At 40.5% G+C, this 20,322-nt stretch overlaps 3 protein-coding genes across 4 annotated transcripts in view; 2 read left to right on the top strand and 1 right to left on the bottom strand.

Annotated features, from left to right (window-relative positions):
• The window catches only part of LOC107191782 (glycogen synthase kinase-3 beta-like), a 42,295-nt gene extending 38,430 nt beyond the window's left edge, over positions 1 to 3,865 (top strand). For both annotated transcript variants that reach the window (XM_015580889.1, XM_015580888.1), the window contains exon 8: positions 1,776 to 3,865. In XM_015580889.1, coding sequence (XP_015436375.1) covers positions 1,776 to 1,966 — 191 coding nt within the window. In that variant the 3' untranslated portion in view covers positions 1,967 to 3,865. The remainder of the gene's footprint in view (positions 1 to 1,775) is intronic.
• A 691-nt stretch (positions 3,866 to 4,556) lies between these two features.
• Positions 4,557 to 6,787, bottom strand: LOC107191745 (leucine-rich repeat-containing protein 58). The gene is made up of 4 exons (XM_015580846.1): positions 6,288 to 6,787; positions 5,328 to 5,544; positions 4,882 to 5,071; positions 4,557 to 4,769 (listed from the first exon to the last, which is right to left on the bottom strand). The coding sequence occupies exons 1-4, from the start codon at positions 6,758 to 6,760 to the stop codon at positions 4,606 to 4,608; spliced, it is 1,044 nt and encodes a 347-aa protein (XP_015436332.1). The 5' UTR covers positions 6,761 to 6,787; the 3' UTR covers positions 4,557 to 4,605.
• A 3,084-nt stretch (positions 6,788 to 9,871) lies between these two features.
• LOC107191548 lies at positions 9,872 to 11,826 on the top strand. Its single transcript, XM_015580610.1, has 5 exons — positions 9,872 to 10,620; positions 10,698 to 10,941; positions 11,062 to 11,192; positions 11,266 to 11,606; positions 11,762 to 11,826. The coding sequence occupies exons 1-5, from the start codon at positions 9,872 to 9,874 to the stop codon at positions 11,794 to 11,796; spliced, it is 1,500 nt and encodes a 499-aa protein (XP_015436096.1). The 3' UTR covers positions 11,797 to 11,826.
• The last annotated feature ends 8,496 nt before the right edge of the window (positions 11,827 to 20,322 follow it).

Below are 20,322 nucleotides of genomic sequence, written 5' to 3'. Positions count from 1 at the left end.
CTGGACACGTTCCAATCGAAACGGAGGACTTTTCAAGTTTGATCGACGTTCATCCACTAATTCGAGTCAATTCGAAGCGGTTTTTTATACACGCTTTTCCTCGTTTCTACGAACCCTCTATCAAGAGAATCGATTTAGCGAGATCATCCGATTTTGATACACGTGACTATTTCCGTCAGCGCGTACGTGGTTGTCTTATTTGCGACAAGATCGAGAAAAGGAGGACCGCGTAGGCGATGCTTAGACGTTTATCCTAACTCTGTACGATAGTTCGACGTTGCATACTTCTCGATCATTATCTTCGATACCTAATCGTGATAAGTCACGTTATATACACATATATATGTTTAGCTCGAGGCGTAGGCTTAAGATTCGGTCGACGCGCGTTCTAGCAATTTCGATCAATCGAAAACCGGTGCGTGTGTTTATCGAAAAAACGGCGAAACGAAATAAATCAGTTTCTCGCGTGGTTCAGCGTGTGCACCATTTTTCACGGTTAGAAACGGAACACGAAGGACGAATGTTTGGTGAACGAAGACCGACGCGTTCTCGTTACTTCTCGATGAAGACTATTTTAGGGGACGCTACCAACAAAAATGTTCGAATTTTTATAAGCTTTTTACTTTTGCACCACTAGCGATTCTGTCCGTACTTTGTCACGTTTACACGCGTGTCTTACCTCTACGTAAAGAAGGTGGGGAGCCGAGTCGACGAGACGTCGAAGAATAACGTCGCAGACGACCAATACTTAAGGCAGTTCCACTATTTTCCTAAGTCATAGAAATTATGTTAAGAAACGAACGACAGGTGGTGGAACACGATCGAGGCACGGTGTGTAACACCTCCGCATGGCCAGGTTTGGCCTGATTTTCATTGAAAACTCCAAAACCAAATGTATCGGTAACTTTGAACTCAACACATCCTGATTACTTACCTCAACAAATAGTTACAGCGAATAATCCACTATAACCAGAAGTATTACGATCCCAAGAATATGCACACCTGTGTCCCGAATTAGCGTGCAGTTTCGGAGGTGTTACCGTACCGTCCGCGATCGTACACTAATTACACTACTGTGTGTAACCGTAATGTCAGGACGTGTCAGGTCCAGCACAATTAGATCTAGTAAACATTTCTTCGAAATCACGGTTTCGTACAGAACCTCCGTTCCTATTAAAACAAAGGTTAATTAAGTACATGCTTAGGACAATGCCTACGGACATCCTCTTCAGAAATATTTCTTTTGGGGGGGAATCGGTTCGATCAAGTCGAAGATATTGTTCTCCACGGTTCTCGTAACTGGGGGGGGGGGGGGGCACTATTCGAGCCACATGTGTGTCACAGGCAGTGCTCAGATTCGATTGGAACAAAACCGAACATAGACACACCATATATGAACTTCATAGCACAACCCCTTGTCCTCAGCATTAAGCAGTTCGCCAGCCATAATCTCGTCATGAAAATTCGGTATCATCGTGTGACGCCTCGTATAAGCGACACGCGGGGGTTCCACGAGGCATGGGGGACAAACACAAGATCAAGTTTCACCAAACACGAGATCGTGCCAACCCGATCCCGACCGATCGGTCCCACCCCCTTCGATGGCTCATTCTTACATCATCATCGCGCGGTACCTTCACCGGCGTGAATCAAAATCCCGCCCGGACGAGTTAGCGCACCTGACATCATTTCTACACGATCTCCTCTTTAACCCCCTCCCCCCTACCCCGGACTGTCACGGCCCTCTATTAGAGATTTTGCTTTTCTTGGTTCAGACGCGAGACAAAACACGGTAAAAGAATGCGAATGTGGGGACAGTGTGCTAAGCACAGACGCGAAGGAGGAATCGTCGAGGCAGGAGAAGGAGAAAGTGGAGGACAAACAGGATGAAGAACCAGAGCAGGGGAACCCGGAAAAGAAGGACGAGGAAGAAGAGACGGAGCAGAAGCAGCAGGTGGACGGATAGGAGACCTGTAGCCCCCACTTGCGACAGGAAGAGAACCCGTACACTCCTTTGAAAATAAATATAGTGACTTGTTGAAAAATCTATCTAGGACGGCAGCGCTTCGCTGAACGGTAAACATTTAGGAATCGCCTTATACGAGACCTACTTCGAACGGTAATAATTAAGATATTTATCGAACATACGAGAAAGAAGAATGAAATCGATCGATGGTAAGAATATTGTCCCTTGGATAAAGAATGGAGAAATCGGAGAACGTTATCGCTTTAGTACATACGTTTGCAAAAGGGTATATTGTATCGTTATTACTTATCATTCCAATAAATTTAATTGATCGCTGACTACCCGAAACGATACAACATCCAACTGTTGATCGAACCGTGGAACGGTAGCTTGAAGAAGTCACTATATTTGTTCTATTAACTATAGTACGGTGACGATACAGACGAGATGACGACATTGTCTGTGGAGTGGAGGATCTCTGCCCCTTTCGGTATGGCTATGGATTATATAATACAAGGTCCTTTAATTAAACCCCGCGAGAAGAGTGTAGTCGACGATTGAGTGCTTACTTAAGCTGGTGGGTCGATTATAATTAACGGTCCATCAATAACCGACTATATATTGTTCTTCTGAATTATCGTCGACTATAATCGTCCGTTGAAATCGATACATAGACTGCACACAGTTGGACTATATCCCCGAGTCTGCGACTCATCGACTATACTCTTCTCTCTATCTGTCGATCATAGTCACTTCTTCGACACAACCACAGTCGATGACCGACTTGTGTACACCATCTTTTTCGCTCACGGTACCTATTTGTCGACTATCGGACGCTTCCTCGAGCTTGTATGACTATGGTTGATGGCCTTTCGGAGTGTTTCACCTTAGAGACTGCGAGTCGACTATAGTCATCGCTGCACGCTTACTTGAGAGCCACCAGTTGAATCTAGTCAACAGCTACCGGAGTAACTTCGACGCAAAGCGGTTGACTATAATCAATCAGCGTTAACGTGCTTGAATCAAGTGACAACGATCGTTCGCAGCCGCCAAGCCGTGCACTTACCACTAATTATTAATCGATGACTGCGGGGAACCCAAGCTACGTGTCCTGTTTCGAGACAACTAAAACACCATCGACTTTCACGGGGCTGGAATATCTCCATTTTTAACAAAACAAGACGTCCATTACACACGAATTAATCATCGACAGCACTGTTCGCCAACTGTACACGCTATACCGAGAGGGTTGCCGTTACTTACGACTGTATGATACTAGGGAAAATTGTGTTAATATACATAGTAATACGTAAAGAAGATATTTACGACGCAGTTAAAGATATAAGAAAAAAAAGATTAAGAAAAAAAAAGCAACGGCGAAGGAGGAGGAGGAGAGGGAGAAAGAAGAGGAAGATTAAGTAAGAAATATACAGAGAGAGAATGAGGAGTAGCGTTAGTTACTACCGTGAACACACACTTCTATAAAATAATTTACGCTGATTCGATGAGGCTGAGGAAAGGAGAGGGGAACAAACGCGTTTCCTGTTTCTGTGTGCTCGTGTGCGAGTGGCTGAGATCGCGTGTGTGAGCTTAGATGACGGAGCGCCTGTATGCGTGTAAGAAAGAAAATTACGCCCTCGGACTCGTTTCGAGATACATAGTAATGGAAAAAAAAAGAGAAAAAGAGAGGGAGCGAAAGATTGGAGGAACCGAGAAACAAAACCGAAAGCATGTACACACATATATATGTATGTAATGTATAAATACAGAGCGTATATATATATATATATATATGGAATATGTATATGTATGTATAGGTAATTAACACGGCGACACTGTATGGCGATTTAAAAGAGGCGAGAATTAACGAAAGAAAAGAGAGAGAAAGAGAAAAAAAGTAGCGAATATATATATATATATACATACTTTCTATCGTTCCGTTTTTTCGCTACGTTTTCTCGGATGTGTTTAGTTTCACACGGTCACACACAAAACACACGATAGTCGATATGGTAATTGTAGAATATTAATGGATATGTGTTTAAGCGAGGATCGATCGCCTCCATTTGCGAGGCTCTATATGATAATATTATTATTGTACATTTTGTGGTTTATTTAACAATAAAACGATAATGTTAACGGACTGCGATTTCATTCGCGATGACCACCCGTACAGGAAGAACCGTAAGTACGTACACAATGAACTTTAGGAAACATATTTATTTTATCGAATATAAAGAGTAAATACGCAAAACACGCGTTATTCGATGCCAGTATCGCGTCGCTAATTGATTTCGATGTCAACAGGATCTTTTTCACGCGAGATCTTATAAGCCCTTTGAGCCTAAATTCACACTCCCACTATCGATAGATCTACTCGGATCCAGCAATGTATCAATTCAAATTGAGATTCTGAAAAAACTTACTTCCTGTCACGCGAGAATATAGTCTCGACTATGAACCATTAGCGAGATCCTTAAACCAGCTCAATCCAGAGGACAGGACGCAATTTCACGAAAGAACAATTCATCGAGGAACCTAATGAACGGATAGAAGCCTGAATACTTGGTCCACTAATCGACCGACTCGAATCCTCGATGAACGATGAGCTCGTCGATATAGGAGACTCCAATCGAGGATCAGCCAAGGAGTACTTTTCTGATCATCGCGCCGCTGACCACCTCGTCCCCATCACGAGACTCTATGCACTTTCTGCTGCAAAGGTACTGCAGCAAGGGCAAACGGTACTTGCCACAGAAATCGACAAACTTGACGTGTTCCACACGATTGTTGAAGAAGACACCTGCAAGAAAAAATGTCGGTCGGAATTTATACAAACGCACGATCAGGCGTACGTATCGGCTGTCGTTGCACCGATAGCGGCGTTGAACTTTGAACGGATACTAGACGCTGACCTTTACACTTCGGATTGACGCAACAGTGACCGCTATTTAGATATTCCACCAGGTTTCTCGGTATAGTTTCCCCGTCATACTGAATGTCGCTGGTCTTGATCACCCTGGCGGCAAGTTCAAGGAGAGACGGAGGATTGTGCGTCATGTCCGAGACGAATCTGACTACAAGGGGATTGTCCCTGAGGGATAACTGAAGGAAGAAATACGGAATGTCAGCGTTTATCAGCTGGATACTCGTATACAGAACGGTCTTCGTTTAAACGATCAAATTATACCAATACTGTGAATAATTGAAACTTTAACTGATAACTCTGATAAGTCATCTTTTTTTTGTTGATTAAGCAAGCTGCGATTTCAACATCGTTCTAACGCACATAAGAATATATAGGGCGTACTGAAATAATTTGACAGTTTAAACGATCCTATACTTTTCAATGAAGAGCTACCTCGGTTAAACACTTTAACCTGATGATCTCGGTAGGCAGTGTCCTAAGTCTGTTCTTGTGAAGCAGCAACGATTTCAGGCTAGTTAAGTTTGCTATGGAACTTGGCAAAGTGTCCAACATGTTGTCGCAGAGCACCAACGCTTGCAGCGACTTCAGCTGGCCCAGCGTCGATGGCACTTCCGTCAATCGGTTGCCTCCCATCGACAGTACGTGCAATCTAAAAGCAGATACGAAAATTTACTAGATGTTACCGTAGTTTCGCCAGACATTGTTGGTTCAGACACGCTGCGCAAACAAGCTGATTACGGAAACAAACGGGTGCGCGTATTATCTGAGAAAATATTTGCCTATAGAAAGTAAATTTTGCGATAGTTTCAGTGAACTACGATCAAGTACACTGACTTACAGGGTTTCGTCAGTGGGCCGAGATGAACGTCAAACGTTATGAATTTATTTGCGATAAAAGTATACATTCCATTATCTACTCTTCGGAATAGACGAAAAAAAAGGCTGTAGTAGCCAGACACACTTCATTTCGTTTTTCAAGTCGCAACATCGTCGAAAATATATGCGTTTAGTTAATAGAGACTGTTGGTCTTGTTTTAAATTATACAGCGATATTAACTTTACGGAAAAATTTTGTAACGGTATTTAAATAATCCAGCCCCTTTTGCATGTACCCTCACGAGCAAAGTCGGCTTCCGCTAAAGGAAAAAGTGGCGAAGGGGAAGCGCCTCCTAAAATTTGGTATCGGGAATTATTGAAATTTATGCCTAATTAATATTCGATTTAACATTTCTTTCAGTACTTGAAATAAATTTACCAAGTGGTAGGAGGCTTTTCTCTTACGCCACGTTTTCTCCTAGTGAAAGCCGAGCTTGCTCGTGGGTGTATGTGTACCATATTTTGGTGACGTGGCCGTGAAAGTGTTAAAAGCACAAAACGGGACTCAATTTGTACCTTTGCAACTTCCAAACATCCTTGCTGATCTCATTGATTTGATTGCCCCCCAAGTAAAGGTACTTAATCTCCGTGAGCTCTAGCACTTGCTCCGGAAAGTCTGTCAGTCGGTTCCCGCTGAGGTTCAGCTCACGAAGACCCGACAGGTTCTCGAAACTCTTGGGCAGGGAGTCGTTCGTTAGATTGTTCTGTTTGGCTACGAGGCAGGACAAGGGGCAGTCACCGAGAAAGTCCGGCAGTTGACGCAATCTGCAGTTCGATATCGACAACGAGTTCAAGTTTGTGAATCTGACGATGCTCCGTGGAATGCTGGTCAGGCGGTTCCGGTGAAGCAGCAACGTGTCCACGTGCTCCGGCCGTTTCGCGTTCACGAAATGATCGTGCAACACATGTGTATCCAGCATCAGATAGGACAGATCCAGTGTCTTCACGCTGGAATCCGAATCGCTGGAGTCCGAGGTGTAATTCTCCATGGAGGATCGGGTTTCACGCGATTTCGGTATCACGATACCCTGAAAAAAAAAGACGCAATGGATGTAATAGCTTTCTAAACATTGCGATACAATGACAGAAGGTATCGAACTTATAATTTTTCTTTGTAAATCGAGATTTCCTCTACAATTATTACACGCTCGTATATACAACTGCAGTTTTACATTGTACCCAAGCAAACGGTTATTCGCGTGATGTCTCTTCACATCGTTCGGGTTATCTTGCACGCGTAAACAATGTGTTCGAATCACGATTACGCTGGATTTTTATTTACAACTAGCCCGATGCCTCTAACGTGCAAGTCAGTTTTGTAGCAACTCTGCGAATCGGCTATCTCGTTCGTTTTTTTGCGGCTTTCACGAGAGCCGTATGGGGTACCTCACGAATGATAAGCGAGACTCGAATGTGATATGAAATAATAAATTTCATTCTTGCTTGTGCAATGCTTGACGCGGTTTCAAGCATTGCACTGATTGTATTAACCAGCGACGAAAAGCCGATTTTACCATTAATAATCGTGATCGCGTTTTACAGAGACGAACACAATTAGTATCGCGGGTGAAAGAGAGTTTTTATTTTATTCGTGTCGAGGCGTCGTTTTCATCGTCAATGACCATTCAAACAAGATTACACTAAAAATATGTCACGCTTGGTTAATACCGAGTTACGTAAACAAGAGGAAATTTCAATTAACAACAATGTATCAATTAGTGTAATTAATCCAGGATTTCTGGAAAAATAGATACGCGAACATAATGTGGACGACATTAATGGAACCGGCCAGATAACTCCGTGGAATTGATAGCTATGCTGAAATCATTAATAATGTTGTGAAATGGCGATCGAAATTTATTGCGGGCTAAAGAGGAGCACGGTTCGAGGGGGGTCCATTCCAGTTTTTCTTAACATTTCGGTTGATCTCGCTCACTTTTGCAGAATTGTTAATGAATAGTATATATAAAACGTATTCGAATCTATCGAAGACAACAAGTTAGCATGTGTCGTCAGTTATATGATTCGTTGGATGTCGCATATTTGTATTGCAACCCTAAGCGTCCACGTGCAGTTCAATAAAGCAGATTTTTAGTCACTCATGGACGCGACATTGAAAAGACTGAAGGCTACCGTCACGAGATTGCGTGAAAGAAGAACAACGACTGCATACGAAATTGTATTCATTATTTGGACCTGGGGTATCGTTCGTATTAAAATTCTTTAATCTATACATTCTTTCGAGCAACGAAAACAATTTCATCATAACAATTGTCCCAATGAATTATCGTTTAAAGTTAAAAACTTATTTGCTGTTTATTCATAATAACGTATTCGCAACTATTCTGGTGCAATTTAAGCTTAATCTTTCATTGAACAAATATGTACTTCATACGTAAGCTCTTCTATCTTTTATTCTTTACTAAACATTCATATAGCCAGATAACAGTTTCGCTTGCTTTTGTGCCATTACTTCGTCACGACAGTACCGAAATGTTTCCACGACGTTAATAACAGTAGTGAAATGTATAAGTTGGGATTAAATCAGTTCTCACGATAGCGCCATTCACGTAACTCCATATCACTGACGAAAGGCCATGAATTACACCGAAGATCTTACTCGCTAGAGACTTTCATTTAAAATCGTCACTATATAGATCGGTCGAACATTTTGTTCACTGCAGTTCATCGACTCGCCTCGTTTATAATTCCCTGCTTCTTCGTGTCACCTGTCGTGAAAACGATACCTGCCCCTTCTCTTTCTTTTCCTCGCTGTGTCTCACTATACCAATCGTTGGGATTTCGCTTGTCGGAATCTTGTGGCACGCTCGGTACGGATCACGCGAAAACTGGGACGCACGATCGAACCGAGATGTACAAACGCGAGGATCGAGACTGAACGATATCTGGTTTTATCAGTTCTCTTTATGAGTTAGTTCGGAGGTGCTTGGCCATCGCGAGCAAGCGCCAGTCAAGCTGCACTGCCGTTACAACGAGCAGATAATGCTCGTCGTCGAAACATGGATTTTCCAGTCGAAAGAACGGTAATCATAGTTCCCTTATCTTGGAAGCTGCTTTATTTCTTCGAATAAATTTTCGAAATAATGTTGTCATTGCTAAAATCTACATCAAAACAAACTAGCCACTTTAGATCACATTTGTAATTGTATATCAGGAACAGTCTTGTGTTCTTTGCATGAATATCTCAACATTGTAACAGAAAAATCACAGAAATTACGATTAAATTATTTGAATAGGTATATTGTGTATTAACAATGGCCGGTACTGAAATTCTTAATTCATATTTACTTTGCTAATATTTGAAGTTGTCAGACGGATTCGTCTGATTCAAACGATTTTCGAAGATCTTGAGCACTCAAAGTTACTGGACTATTTTTTATAATGCACGTGTGATTGAACAGTAGTTTCATTTATTCTTCTTTATGCAATTTTTTCAGATGAAAATTGTTAAGAAATATTAATATTCCGCGCAAACTATTCTTCGGTTAAAAAAGCTGTACGTATAATGATTCTTTGGTGCCATCTTACGACTAGATAATTTTACTAAGTGACTAGCAGTTTTAATGTATTGCTGTAGATGGCGCCAGATAACTATTTCATTTTGTTTATTAAGATAATATTATAGAAAAAATGTGGCAATTTTTGGTGTATGATAAGCTTTGACAAACTAATCCGATACCATTGACAAGAACAAAAAGCTCATTGTATGATATTATAACAGTGAGAGAATTGCTCCCTGATATATGTATATAAATCATTATTTCTTTACCAAGCATGCTAAGGGGTGTAAGGTTAGCACGTAACACATCAAACAAATAAACAAGTAAGAATAAAGGATTGATAGAAAAACAATAGAAACATCTGCAAGGGCTTAAAACAGATAATTGTAGTTAAAAGCAATTGGAGATTAATTAAAAATAATCAAACTTACCTTATATGTTGAATTATTTTATGAATGAAGATTTTTCTGTGAAATATTTAATTACTAAATGGCACTCTTAAAGAAATTTATGTGTTTGTACCTCCATCAGACACAACGGTTTGCTTCTAAAAATATGTATATCACTTTACGAACACAGATGAAGTTAAAATTTGTCGAGCAATGCAGAAGTCAATATGAAAATTTATTATCAAAGCCTGATATATCAATGGAAGCATGTAAAGTACTACAGAAAGATATTATGAAGTTGACAAACTATGAATCACATATCGCTGATACTTTCATCATGAATATGTGCTGTACTGAAAAATTCAGTAATGCAGGAATATCATTTTATAAATTTCTACAGAATTGTTATAAACCTTCCATAATAACTACTGAAAGATTCTTATCTTTGTATAATTACAAAAATGGTCCAATTACAGAAGCAGAGAGGGAATATGTTTTGCAAGTGTACAAAGAACTTAGGCAAGAGTATAAAACATTGAGTGGAAATCTAGCTGAAGCTTGTATAACAGCCTTGTGTAAAGTAGGCGAGTGGGAGGAATCTATTGAAATTATAAATACTTTTGAAAAGGAGGATACATCAGAATTCCTTATCTTGGGATATAGTGCATTAATAAAGTGTTTATTAGATCAAGGGAATATAGAGCTCATGTTTAAATATTTGATTATTTGTTGTCAGAAGAGTTCCGGACTTCAACATTATGTATGCTCAGCTTATTTAAAATATTGTTTGAAGGATAAGCAAACTTTTAATACAAATGTAGAAAAATTATTCTCATTATGGAGTAAATGTGGGAATGTAGCCTCTATAGATACAATAAATGAATTTATAGATACATGTAATCAACTTGGTTGGACTGCACAGATAACAAACATAAGATCGTATGTAATATTTGTAATTAGTCGTGTGTGTCTTGTCAATTTCATTTTTTAAAAGGTATTTATGCCTCATTTTATAGGTCAGTATGTATGGCATGTCGACAAAAATTATCAGGCCCATCATTAACAGAAGAAGATTTCAATATTTTGTCACATTCTTTATTGGAAAAATTATTTATTGACAGGCAATATCAGAATACTGTTCCAGCAGAACTGAACAATTTTATGAAATTCATACAGGCAACGAAACCATATGATGTTGTTCTCGATGTATTAAATATTTTGTGCATGAGGCCACAAAACAAAGAATATAACAAGGACGCTGTAAGAAATTTTATATTTAATATACATATATATGTGTATTGTGTACTAAGTATTAAATATTATTCTTGTAAGTTAGTCTTTAAGCTATTCAAGTTCTAAACTAACTTAAATGTTTTTTAGTTGTTTCGAATCCTTGAATATTTTAAGAAACAAAACAAGAAGGTACTTGCGATTGGCCGACATCATTTACGAAGCTTGCCTTTTATCCAAGCTGCAGCAAAAAAAGCAACATTTTTCTTTGTGGAAAATGTGTATGTAATACAACAGTCTATATGTAAAGTACTTTTCATCTGCAGGGTAAATAATACTGTTTGAACATTATAGGTCAAACGATGATCCATTTATGTTATATGCATCACTAACAAGTGGAAAGAATACCATCATTGTATCCAGGGACTTTATGCGCCAACATAGGTACGCCCTCCACGACGGACATTTAAGTACCCTTTTTAAGAAATGGCAATATACGCAGCAATATATATGTGTGCTTGGGAAGAATGGCACAGTCAAATTGACAGAGGTACACAGATGTCAAAGCGATCTTAATTACTACTTCAACAGTGGTGCTCAGAAGCATGGAAATAGTTGGCATATACCTTTTAGTACAACAGGACTCACAAAACTGGACAATGTAGGTCATGGAAATTGGGCTTGTTTCAGAATAGGTACATAGTAACATTGGTTAAGTAAAATAAACATACATGTATGTACTGGTAATATAGGACTGCAAGTTTCATTTATTTTATTTTATTTTATACATGATCTTATACGTGGTAGAAAAGATTCATCGATCTCGTGAACTTTATTTTGATCTGCTTAGGTTTCACCTCATCGGAATGTGCCGATAGGTGTTAACTTTATGAGTTGGATATGTCAAAAAAAAAATAATGTTGACGGTAATATAGGGTGATCCTCTCGCTGTGCAAAATCAAAGGCCGTGGTTGTATGCAGCGACACTTAGTTAATAAAGTATGAATTCTGAGTATTATTAGCACAATGAAGTGTTATATATTCTATTCATATTGCGTGATCTATATGATTTGACGGGAATAAAAATATCCGATGCTTCTGTTTAAGGTTCAGGGATAAATATGACAGTCATGAAACATGAAACGGAAAAGTATATATTTTTTCCACTTAACTACAAGACAATTTATTCTAAATGCACCGTTAATGGACATTTTATTAATGTTACTTTTTAAATGTCTTGTTTTATCAGCGTGATTTTCGTGGGACACCAAGTCCCATAAGCTATTAGGTCTATTCTTATATGTCGTCTGTGGTACGTGTGTGGGAGGGGCGTTTCTATACCGCTGCAATAAACGAGCGTTACTCTGTTGCAGTTGCATGCCGTGGTAACAATGTCTTCTACGAGATGGCAGCACATGTGTGAATGGTGGTTGGACCAATGAAATTTGTGTCACGCATTCCAGTTTATGCTTTACAACGCAACAGGTGTTGCGGACCGTCGAGTTTTCGCGTGAGTTTTTAATACTGTGTTGTTGCACGTTTATTTATACGTGTTTCCATTCCCCGGACACGTCTTACAAATCTATCTTGATTTGTTGTTTAACGGAAAGTGTTATTATACTTTACTGTAAGAGTGCGTGTACTCAGGAAGTGATTTATGAAGCGTGAAACGCACCGTATTCAAGAGACGACAAGGGAGCGTTAGAGGTATGTCTTATTTATTATTTATACAGTACCGATACTCGATAGCATGTTACACCACTATTATACTGCTTAACACGATTTATAAAAACTATTCGCTGTTTAACATCAACCAGTGACATGTGCGCGAGAGAACGTGATTTACGTAACTGTTGTTCTTTCGGGTTCTTGTGTGGCATTTTGAAAATACTATTTTCTATTAAAAAGTTAACAGTGATACAACCGATTTCCTAAGATGACGTTCTCCGAGGTGTGGTTCTGTGGTATTGGATCGACTTATTGTTTATCGTATTTTATACTCCTTGTAGTATTTTTGACAAACAAAGGAAAAGTAATGAGTATATAGTAACAAATCGCCATGACACGTGTTCTGTGACACCGAATACGACTTTATGTATGAGTCAATGTAACCGATAAACGTTTCTCGCTAGCCACGAGAGTTGTATTGTCGTGTCGCGAGAAGTACAGGCATAGTACAGGTTTATTCATCGTTTTTGCGATCGGATTATTCATATTGCCTTGGGAGTGCGAGTCACAGACGCTCTACCGTTTGACAGTCAAAGCTTCAAACTCCGATAACTTCTCACGGTGCGCGAGTGATATCAGTGACACGATCATGTTTTGCTAAACTTCTCGTGTGTATTTGCTTCACGCTACGTGCACTGCAAATAATTGAATATACATCGTATGAAAAGAATGTTCCATCAAAGTTGCGAGGTGATTTCTGAACTTTTAAATGGTATCAAATGGACCCGCCCGAAATGTGTCACGTGACCGTCGTCTTTCTAGATGTCATCGGATATCATAAGATTCATTATCAAACAAATTCAATGCTGACAGACGAAATATCTTCATGCCACCGATTTTATTCTACAGTTTCATACTTATCAACATTTTTTAGTATAAAAAGCATATTTTATCGGGAGTGCAAAGGTTACCCAAATGTAACATAGGTATTTCCGTTGTCTTTTTATTTCTCTACAATGTGGAGTAGAATAATTAACAATGTCAGTAATCTTTAGAACCTCGATAAAGTGAATGGCCTGGCATTCGCACGCGTTCAAAGGAAACCCGTTTCTATACGTGGGTGGCGCGAAAAAAGTCGGAACCTACGCGAGTTTCACGCATTTGGCGCGTTTGAACGATCCAACGTCTCGCGGCCTTTATAGGCCGACTCAAAACTGTTGTCAGGGCATCTATAATTACGAAATTTTATACACACGTATAACGGGGATAAGGAAAGTGTTCAAATGTATATGCATAATTGCATTGGAATGTCTTTATTTCCAAGAATTTTCGATCTTTTGTACAGCACTATAATGCCGTGTCGCTTCGTGTGATCGCCGCTAGATGGCTTTTCAATAACATGTATTTTCATAAGTCCTCTGTTCTTCGATTTTTCATCGATGGGTGATTCGATACGAATCGAGCTATGTAAGGCATTCTTTATTTAGTAGTCAAATTTTTCAAACGAACGTGGATAATATGGACCTTCTGGCGACAATAGTGCAATTGTTCTCCGCGAATGCAGTACCGTGAAATACAAGCGTTGCGAGAGCGATAAGAGAGATAGGGTTGGATGTCAACGACTCAGGTAGGTCGGATAAGATATACCTTATCCAGTATGTGTGCCTACCGGTGTTGACCTGCTCCATTAACGAATTTATCTGCATCTTTTTTTTTTTGCATCGTCAAAGATTGGCAAAAATTTCCAAAAGAAATTTCACATTTTCTCTCCTAATAAATTACATCGATACGGGACAATCTTCTCTGTTTAAATGGTCCGTTAACACAACAAACATTCAACTCCACAACGTACATACAATTCTAAGATTAAATATCTCGTTAAACTATACCATGTACTTGTAGCCAATTCTTAGGACAGCAGGAAAAGGAATAATTCATCTAAAAAAACAACATTACATCTAAAAAAAAAAAAAAGAACCAGGAGGCGACTACCACTTGCGTCCCTTTTTAGCAAAAAATAGTGAATTATTTCCAATTTTTTCGACTCGTCTAGCCTTGCCTTCCTCGGCGTAATAATTTGCGACGTTATTCGTATCAATTTCCGTTCCGCCATTTCGATTTAAAAGCGATAGTTCGAAAGTTGGCGAGAGCGGCTCGCTAACGAAGTGTGGCGAACAGGGGCCGGAGGGTGCACGGCATAATGGCGACGTATCGTAAAACGATAAAACGCGGTTATAAAAGTAAGTGGTCGTTCGACGTACAGCGAACCTTTAACCACCGTGTCGAAGGATTAAGGCCGTTACACACGTTCCTGCCGGACTGTCAGTTTCGTCTGAACTAGAAATATTAGCTGGCCGAAGCTTGTGAAAACCATTGAACTCTACACCTGAAACGATAATTGTGAGCATTGGAGGTGTCGTCGGTCTGTTGTCTGTCTCTGGAGGAAATAAAAAAAAAACTTATTATATAGGATACCATTAATAGATGCACACTCTGTACAATTTGATACAGCGTACGAATATCTTTCGAAATCGCAAACAGAAGTCGCGAATTGATCAACAAGTAACGAACGAAATCGTTTATACAATTGTCCTCGAAATGCCGTTCCGTGTCGCGATTCTCGTTGCACAAGTCTCGTTTCGACATCGTTTATTATTGAACGAACGAGCAACAGCGGTGCACGCGCAAGAAAACGAAAACACGAAACACGACAGTCCAGGTCCGTTCTGTCGCGTTTGTATTATCATCGGCACCAGAGAGCGACCACTGAAAAGAAAAAATCGTGCATAAAACATTAAGGACACGGTCGTAAAGTCGGTGTAACTGCTTGTCGCACCGGTGTTAAATTTCGAATTCGACTTTAATCACCCTGGACAAGTCACATGATTGGAAGACGGTTTTGGGGCGCACCGTCACGTGAATCCTTTTCCGATGTATAAAAGTCTATTAAACAGTATGCAACGACAGATTCACGAGCGAATAATCAGAAAGGTCAAGAATATCGAATCTGTTGTTCTCGTCAGGCTCCATTTAGATAGCTTGTAAAACGAAAGATGAAAATACGCAGTTTCAGGAAGTTACGGCGAATCCACCCTAGGGATGGAGGTCTATGCCCTGTCTGTGTCTCTCTGAATCGATTTTAGGCGCGTGGACCACCATAGGCGTATATACCTCATGCACAAAGCGATGGGAGGAAACCCATCGTCTGCTCTCAGGCGTGTCCCGCGTGTGCAATACGAATAGTAAAATCAACAATTTTTCTTCCAAAACGCAAGTTCAGTGAACTGTATTATATTCCAAAAGGGCGACTGAAGGTATAATGATGTTCACTGAAATGTTTTCGATATCTGTGTGGACGTAGACAGTGATAATACAGTGATAACACACGCACGACGTGTATTTCCGGTGGCACTTCCTGCCCGTAGAGTCGAAGCATTCCAAAATTGTTTAAGATCACACATATAGCATATCAAAAAAATTTTGTCACAGGACAGCTGGAAAATTGTTTCACGCGAGGTACGTCGCGTACGATATTACGTCCGTGAGACATAAAAGGAATTCTGAACGCGAAAAGTTTTCGACAAATTTTCACGTCGAGCGTGTTTCGCCGTTCTCCACCCCAGTCTTCGTTTGACCCCTCGACAAAACGGTCCAAGGGGGTCGCGACGTCGTTCCGTAAAGGCAACGTTTCGACAAAGGTCGAGAACCAGCGGCCAAAATTTCAGGTCTCTCCCTCTCTCCTCTTAATTTTACGATCGCTCGTAATCGTAGCACGGGCAAATTATTATGGGGGAAATTTCGCGGCGAGCGACGCGTCGCACGGAGTTTTGAGGATGATCTTCGCCTTTACGGCAGTTAGGTTTATTAGACGCCATTTTCACAGGGAACTCGGCCCGTTTCTAGCCCTCTTCTAAACGAGCCGGGGCCTCGTTCGTGTCTATGACGTTACGTATTGTTAAGCTTACAGAGGCGTGCGAATAATTGTACACAGCGTCGAATGTGATAAAGAATAATCGTTATTATTTTAATACACGGAATGTCTGATATTTCTCAACAAGATTTCAGATATGGCACACATGCTTCGTTTTCATTATAAGCACAATACGTAAGAATTACAAATTTTACTACAGTTTTATAGTTATGCCACGCAGTGTATGAATTTGAAAATATATCTATAAAATTCTATGCAGAATTCTTGAAACCTCTGTACAATGAAAATTCTTCTACGTGTCAAAATGACCCTGCATTCCGTCTACCGCGTCTGCCCCATAACACCCTCCTTTCGAGAGTTAAAGAGACACAGAAATACATATTAAGTATCAGGTCGACGTATATACAAATATTATAACCATAACGTCATCCACGCACATGTCTGTGGTAATATATGTACCTACCTGAGAATGAAACAAAAAATATGAAGAGTCTCCTGGATGGGACTCGATGAGAAAAAGAACGAAAAGGAAGAAACCCTGAACCAAAGTGTTCGGAATCCTTGATGATAGTCGTTCTTATTTCCAGTTCATTACCGTCCACGGTGTCTTGTATCCGTTGTTCACTCTCATAGTAAATAATGCAGCACGACACCTGGTACACCCTGTACATCACGCTGCGTATGCACGGGAGCGTGGTGTACACACGTACACGGTACCGAGCGTAATATATGCATAATGTATAGGGGCTGGTGTGTGCAAGCGAAATACCTCCGTTCCACGCCGTTCTATATCACGTAAGCCGGTGCACTCGCGACTGCGTTCTACCACCACCAGTGCAACGGCCTTCCGATGCACGTGTAGCCTGTGGTTCTCGTGGTGTTTCATTGCCGTGTCGGGCGTGTCTGAAAATTGGAAAAAATTCCGGCGGCAACGAATACGATCCATGCGATGGACAGAGGATCTTTCGTTCTTCGACAGTTTCGAATCTCGATATTCCAGAGGAAGAATTTGTTTCTGGGTAAATAAGTGCAAGTGTTGCATAGTAATTGAAATATTAATCGTGGAATAATATGATATCGTGTAAAAGATTCAGTTCGATCGACGACTTGTACAAGTTAATTCGAATTTCAAAAAAATTTTGGAAATTCCAAAATCCCACGATTTCTGATTAATGGATCTTGATCGATGATAAGAGAGATCCAGACACGAAGCTATGATCGATAATTTCCGAATTATTCGATGTTCTAGTCCGCTATCTTGCACGTGAATCGCCGTTGTAAGGCGCCTTAATAGAAAGACCTTTCGTTCCCTGGTCCCCATAACTTATCGGGTTGGAATTCGAGCGATGCTAATTTCATCGCGGAATTCTGGAATTCCAGCGGGGTCCTTGGGTCTTCGTGGTTATTGTCCAGGCTGATTCCCGACTAGGGGACATGCGCCGCGGAGTTATATTAACCGCATTTCCGGACACGTTCGATCAGATCCGCGGTATCGGAGCTATTCGAACAATAAAGGTTAAGCTCCGTAATCAATTGAGCGCAGCTGTAATTTGCTTTGCTTCCCCTTCTTCAACACTTCGACTGTCATGTGCTTCGATCGGTGGATAAACGTGAAAAACTTTTGAAAATTTAGAAATTTAGAAATTGTTAATTTCTCCCCTTTCATATCGTAATAAAAGGTGCAAAAGTTTAATCGTCCTTGTAAGATTGTATTGACAAGTCATTTTTACTTCCTTGGTAGTTCTAGTGTTAAAGTAAACACGCTTTCATGCGTGTTGATATAATTACTTGAAAGATTATGTAATCCTTCATTATTTGATAAAGTTTTTAAATGTTGCAAAGCAAATTTCTTTGCACTTCCCGGTTCCAGATGTAATGGTTCTCGAAAACCACCTAAATTTCGAAATCCGTATAAGAGTTAAATAAACGCGTTTATTTTCGACGATTTATGACTGAGAACACCAAATAAAGTGGGTCTGGTTACGTACGGCCTTTTTCACTGTGGGCAGTCAACGTGTTAATTCTTCCTTTCTTCGAAACCTTAAGAACTTGCTATACTTGACCTTCTTCTGTCGCTACACTCGCCGTACATCTCAGACCATTGTATTGTCGCGGAATAAAACTATCGCCAATGAATCTTCGCCGAGACAGCGTCGCACCAGTGTTAGATCGTTTTTAATATCCCGTAGCCATCGTAAACGGTCCAATATTTTTGCACGGTGCTGTATATGTATATGGTCGGAAGCCTTTATAGAGCCAGACAATTCGATTGAATTATCGTAACAGAGTTATCCGTCGGTTGCCGCGGCCCGCGAGCTAACGACTAAACGTTAACGTCGCAAACAAGGATCTAAACCGATTTTCCAGCTTATTTGGAGCGTCAGGAGGGAAAGCGTATCTTAAATAACGTCGATCGAAAACCCATGTTCGACAGCGTGAAAACAGAAGGATGGCGCGAATCAAGAGATCGTGACCAACATATTTTCCGTCGAAGGAAGTCGCTTGATCGCTCGACTATCGCCATCTCCGATCTCGCGCTGACACCGCCATTGTTCAACATTTTAATCGTCGCAAACTGAATCGACACGACTCATACCACCCTCCCTGGCCCCTCTCTGGAGTCCGTATTATTTTGCAAACGCTCGCGGAAAAATAAAGAATTATATAATCTGTCCATGAGAATACACGAATGTAGGATTTTTAGTTCTGGTCTCCGAAGGTGACGAGCATTAACGTATGTAATTATTTGCACCGACTACCGTTTTCTAAATCACCGTTAATCACCGAATTAGCGAAACTTCACGATATTCTAACGTTTACCTTGTTCGAGCTTGCTACTAACACTAAATCTACCACGATCGGTCAAACGACTGGTTTTGCCGTTCTGATTCCTTGCTTTTTTCAAGGGTTCGGTAGGTTTAGAGTTAAAATTCTTTGAACCTTGGATGTTCCAACTGACCAGGTCTCCATCAATACAGGCTTTCGCGTTCGGATGGACCGATCGATAGATTAATCTATCCCATGCGGGTCTTCGTGCTAGTTCAACTCTGCTCCGCGATTGTCTAAGGAGGCCAGGCGTGCTCGGAACGGGATTGTCTTGGTCTCGAAGTTCGGTTGATCGATGAAGGGTCTCGTAAATCCGAATTGCAATCAGTGGTCGTCGACGTGAACGGCAGCGAATATCGAGGATCGGTCAGAACCGGCCCCGGGAAACCTGGAGAGAGCCTGGACGGAGAATACGGGATTCGACGTAAATGAAATTACAAAGTCAAATGCAGATTGGGGAGGGGAACGAGCATCAGATAAAGCCACTTAATGCAAACGAGGCGTCGTCAAAACGGCTAAACCTTTTGTCCGACACCGGTGCATCGTGTCAGCCCGCGAAACGAACGATCGGCAAGCAACTACAATTCATATTCACCGCCGATACAGCGGAGAGGCACTGATGGATCTGTTGTATTTTTAATGGTGTAGGTTCTTTTGTTAATTCGTTACTCGCGTGTTTAATCACGTAGATTATTAACAGCAACTAATTGGACTAAAACAGACTTATCTTTCTTACTTTTTTCTACAGCATCTCTTTAGGAATTGTGTTAGCTGATTTTAATGTGGAAAATGATACTTTGTATACTAATCCAAGCAAGCAGATGCATTAATCTTGTATGAACAATCATTCTGCTTATTCGAAGTGTTATTTTCACGCGTAGAATGTAGACATACATATACTACTGGACAAAAGTATGGGATCAGTACTTAGGATTACTTCAGGATTACTTCTATCAAATCTTTGTAGAATATTTTTCTCTTTCTTT

Source organism: Dufourea novaeangliae, unplaced genomic scaffold, assembly GCF_001272555.1.
Source record: "Dufourea novaeangliae isolate 0120121106 unplaced genomic scaffold, ASM127255v1 scaffold228, whole genome shotgun sequence".
NCBI classification, from domain to species: Eukaryota; Metazoa; Arthropoda; class Insecta; order Hymenoptera; family Halictidae; genus Dufourea; species Dufourea novaeangliae.
The sequence above is the reverse complement of the archived record's forward strand: the minus strand, read 5'-3'. Positions and strand labels throughout refer to the sequence as shown.

Excerpts from the sequence above, each read along its gene's own strand:
- LOC107191745 (XM_015580846.1), bottom strand. The coding sequence starts at position 6,760 with ATGGAGAATTACACCTCGGACTCCAGCGATTCGGATTCCAGCGTGAAG. Across the intron at positions 5,545-6,287 it reads GATGTTTGGAAGTTGCAAAG|ATTGCACGTACTGTCGATGG; the intron begins GTACAAATTGAG and ends ATCTGCTTTTAG. Across the intron at positions 4,770-4,881 it reads CGTCAATCCGAAGTGTAAAG|GTGTCTTCTTCAACAATCGT; the intron begins GTCAGCGTCTAG and ends TTTTTCTTGCAG.
- LOC107191548 (XM_015580610.1), top strand. The coding sequence starts at position 9,872 with ATGAAGTTAAAATTTGTCGAGCAATGCAGAAGTCAATATGAAAATTTA. Across the intron at positions 10,621-10,697 it reads CAGATAACAAACATAAGATC|GTCAGTATGTATGGCATGTC; the intron begins GTATGTAATATT and ends CTCATTTTATAG. Across the intron at positions 11,607-11,761 it reads TTGGGCTTGTTTCAGAATAG|GTTTCACCTCATCGGAATGT; the intron begins GTACATAGTAAC and ends TGATCTGCTTAG.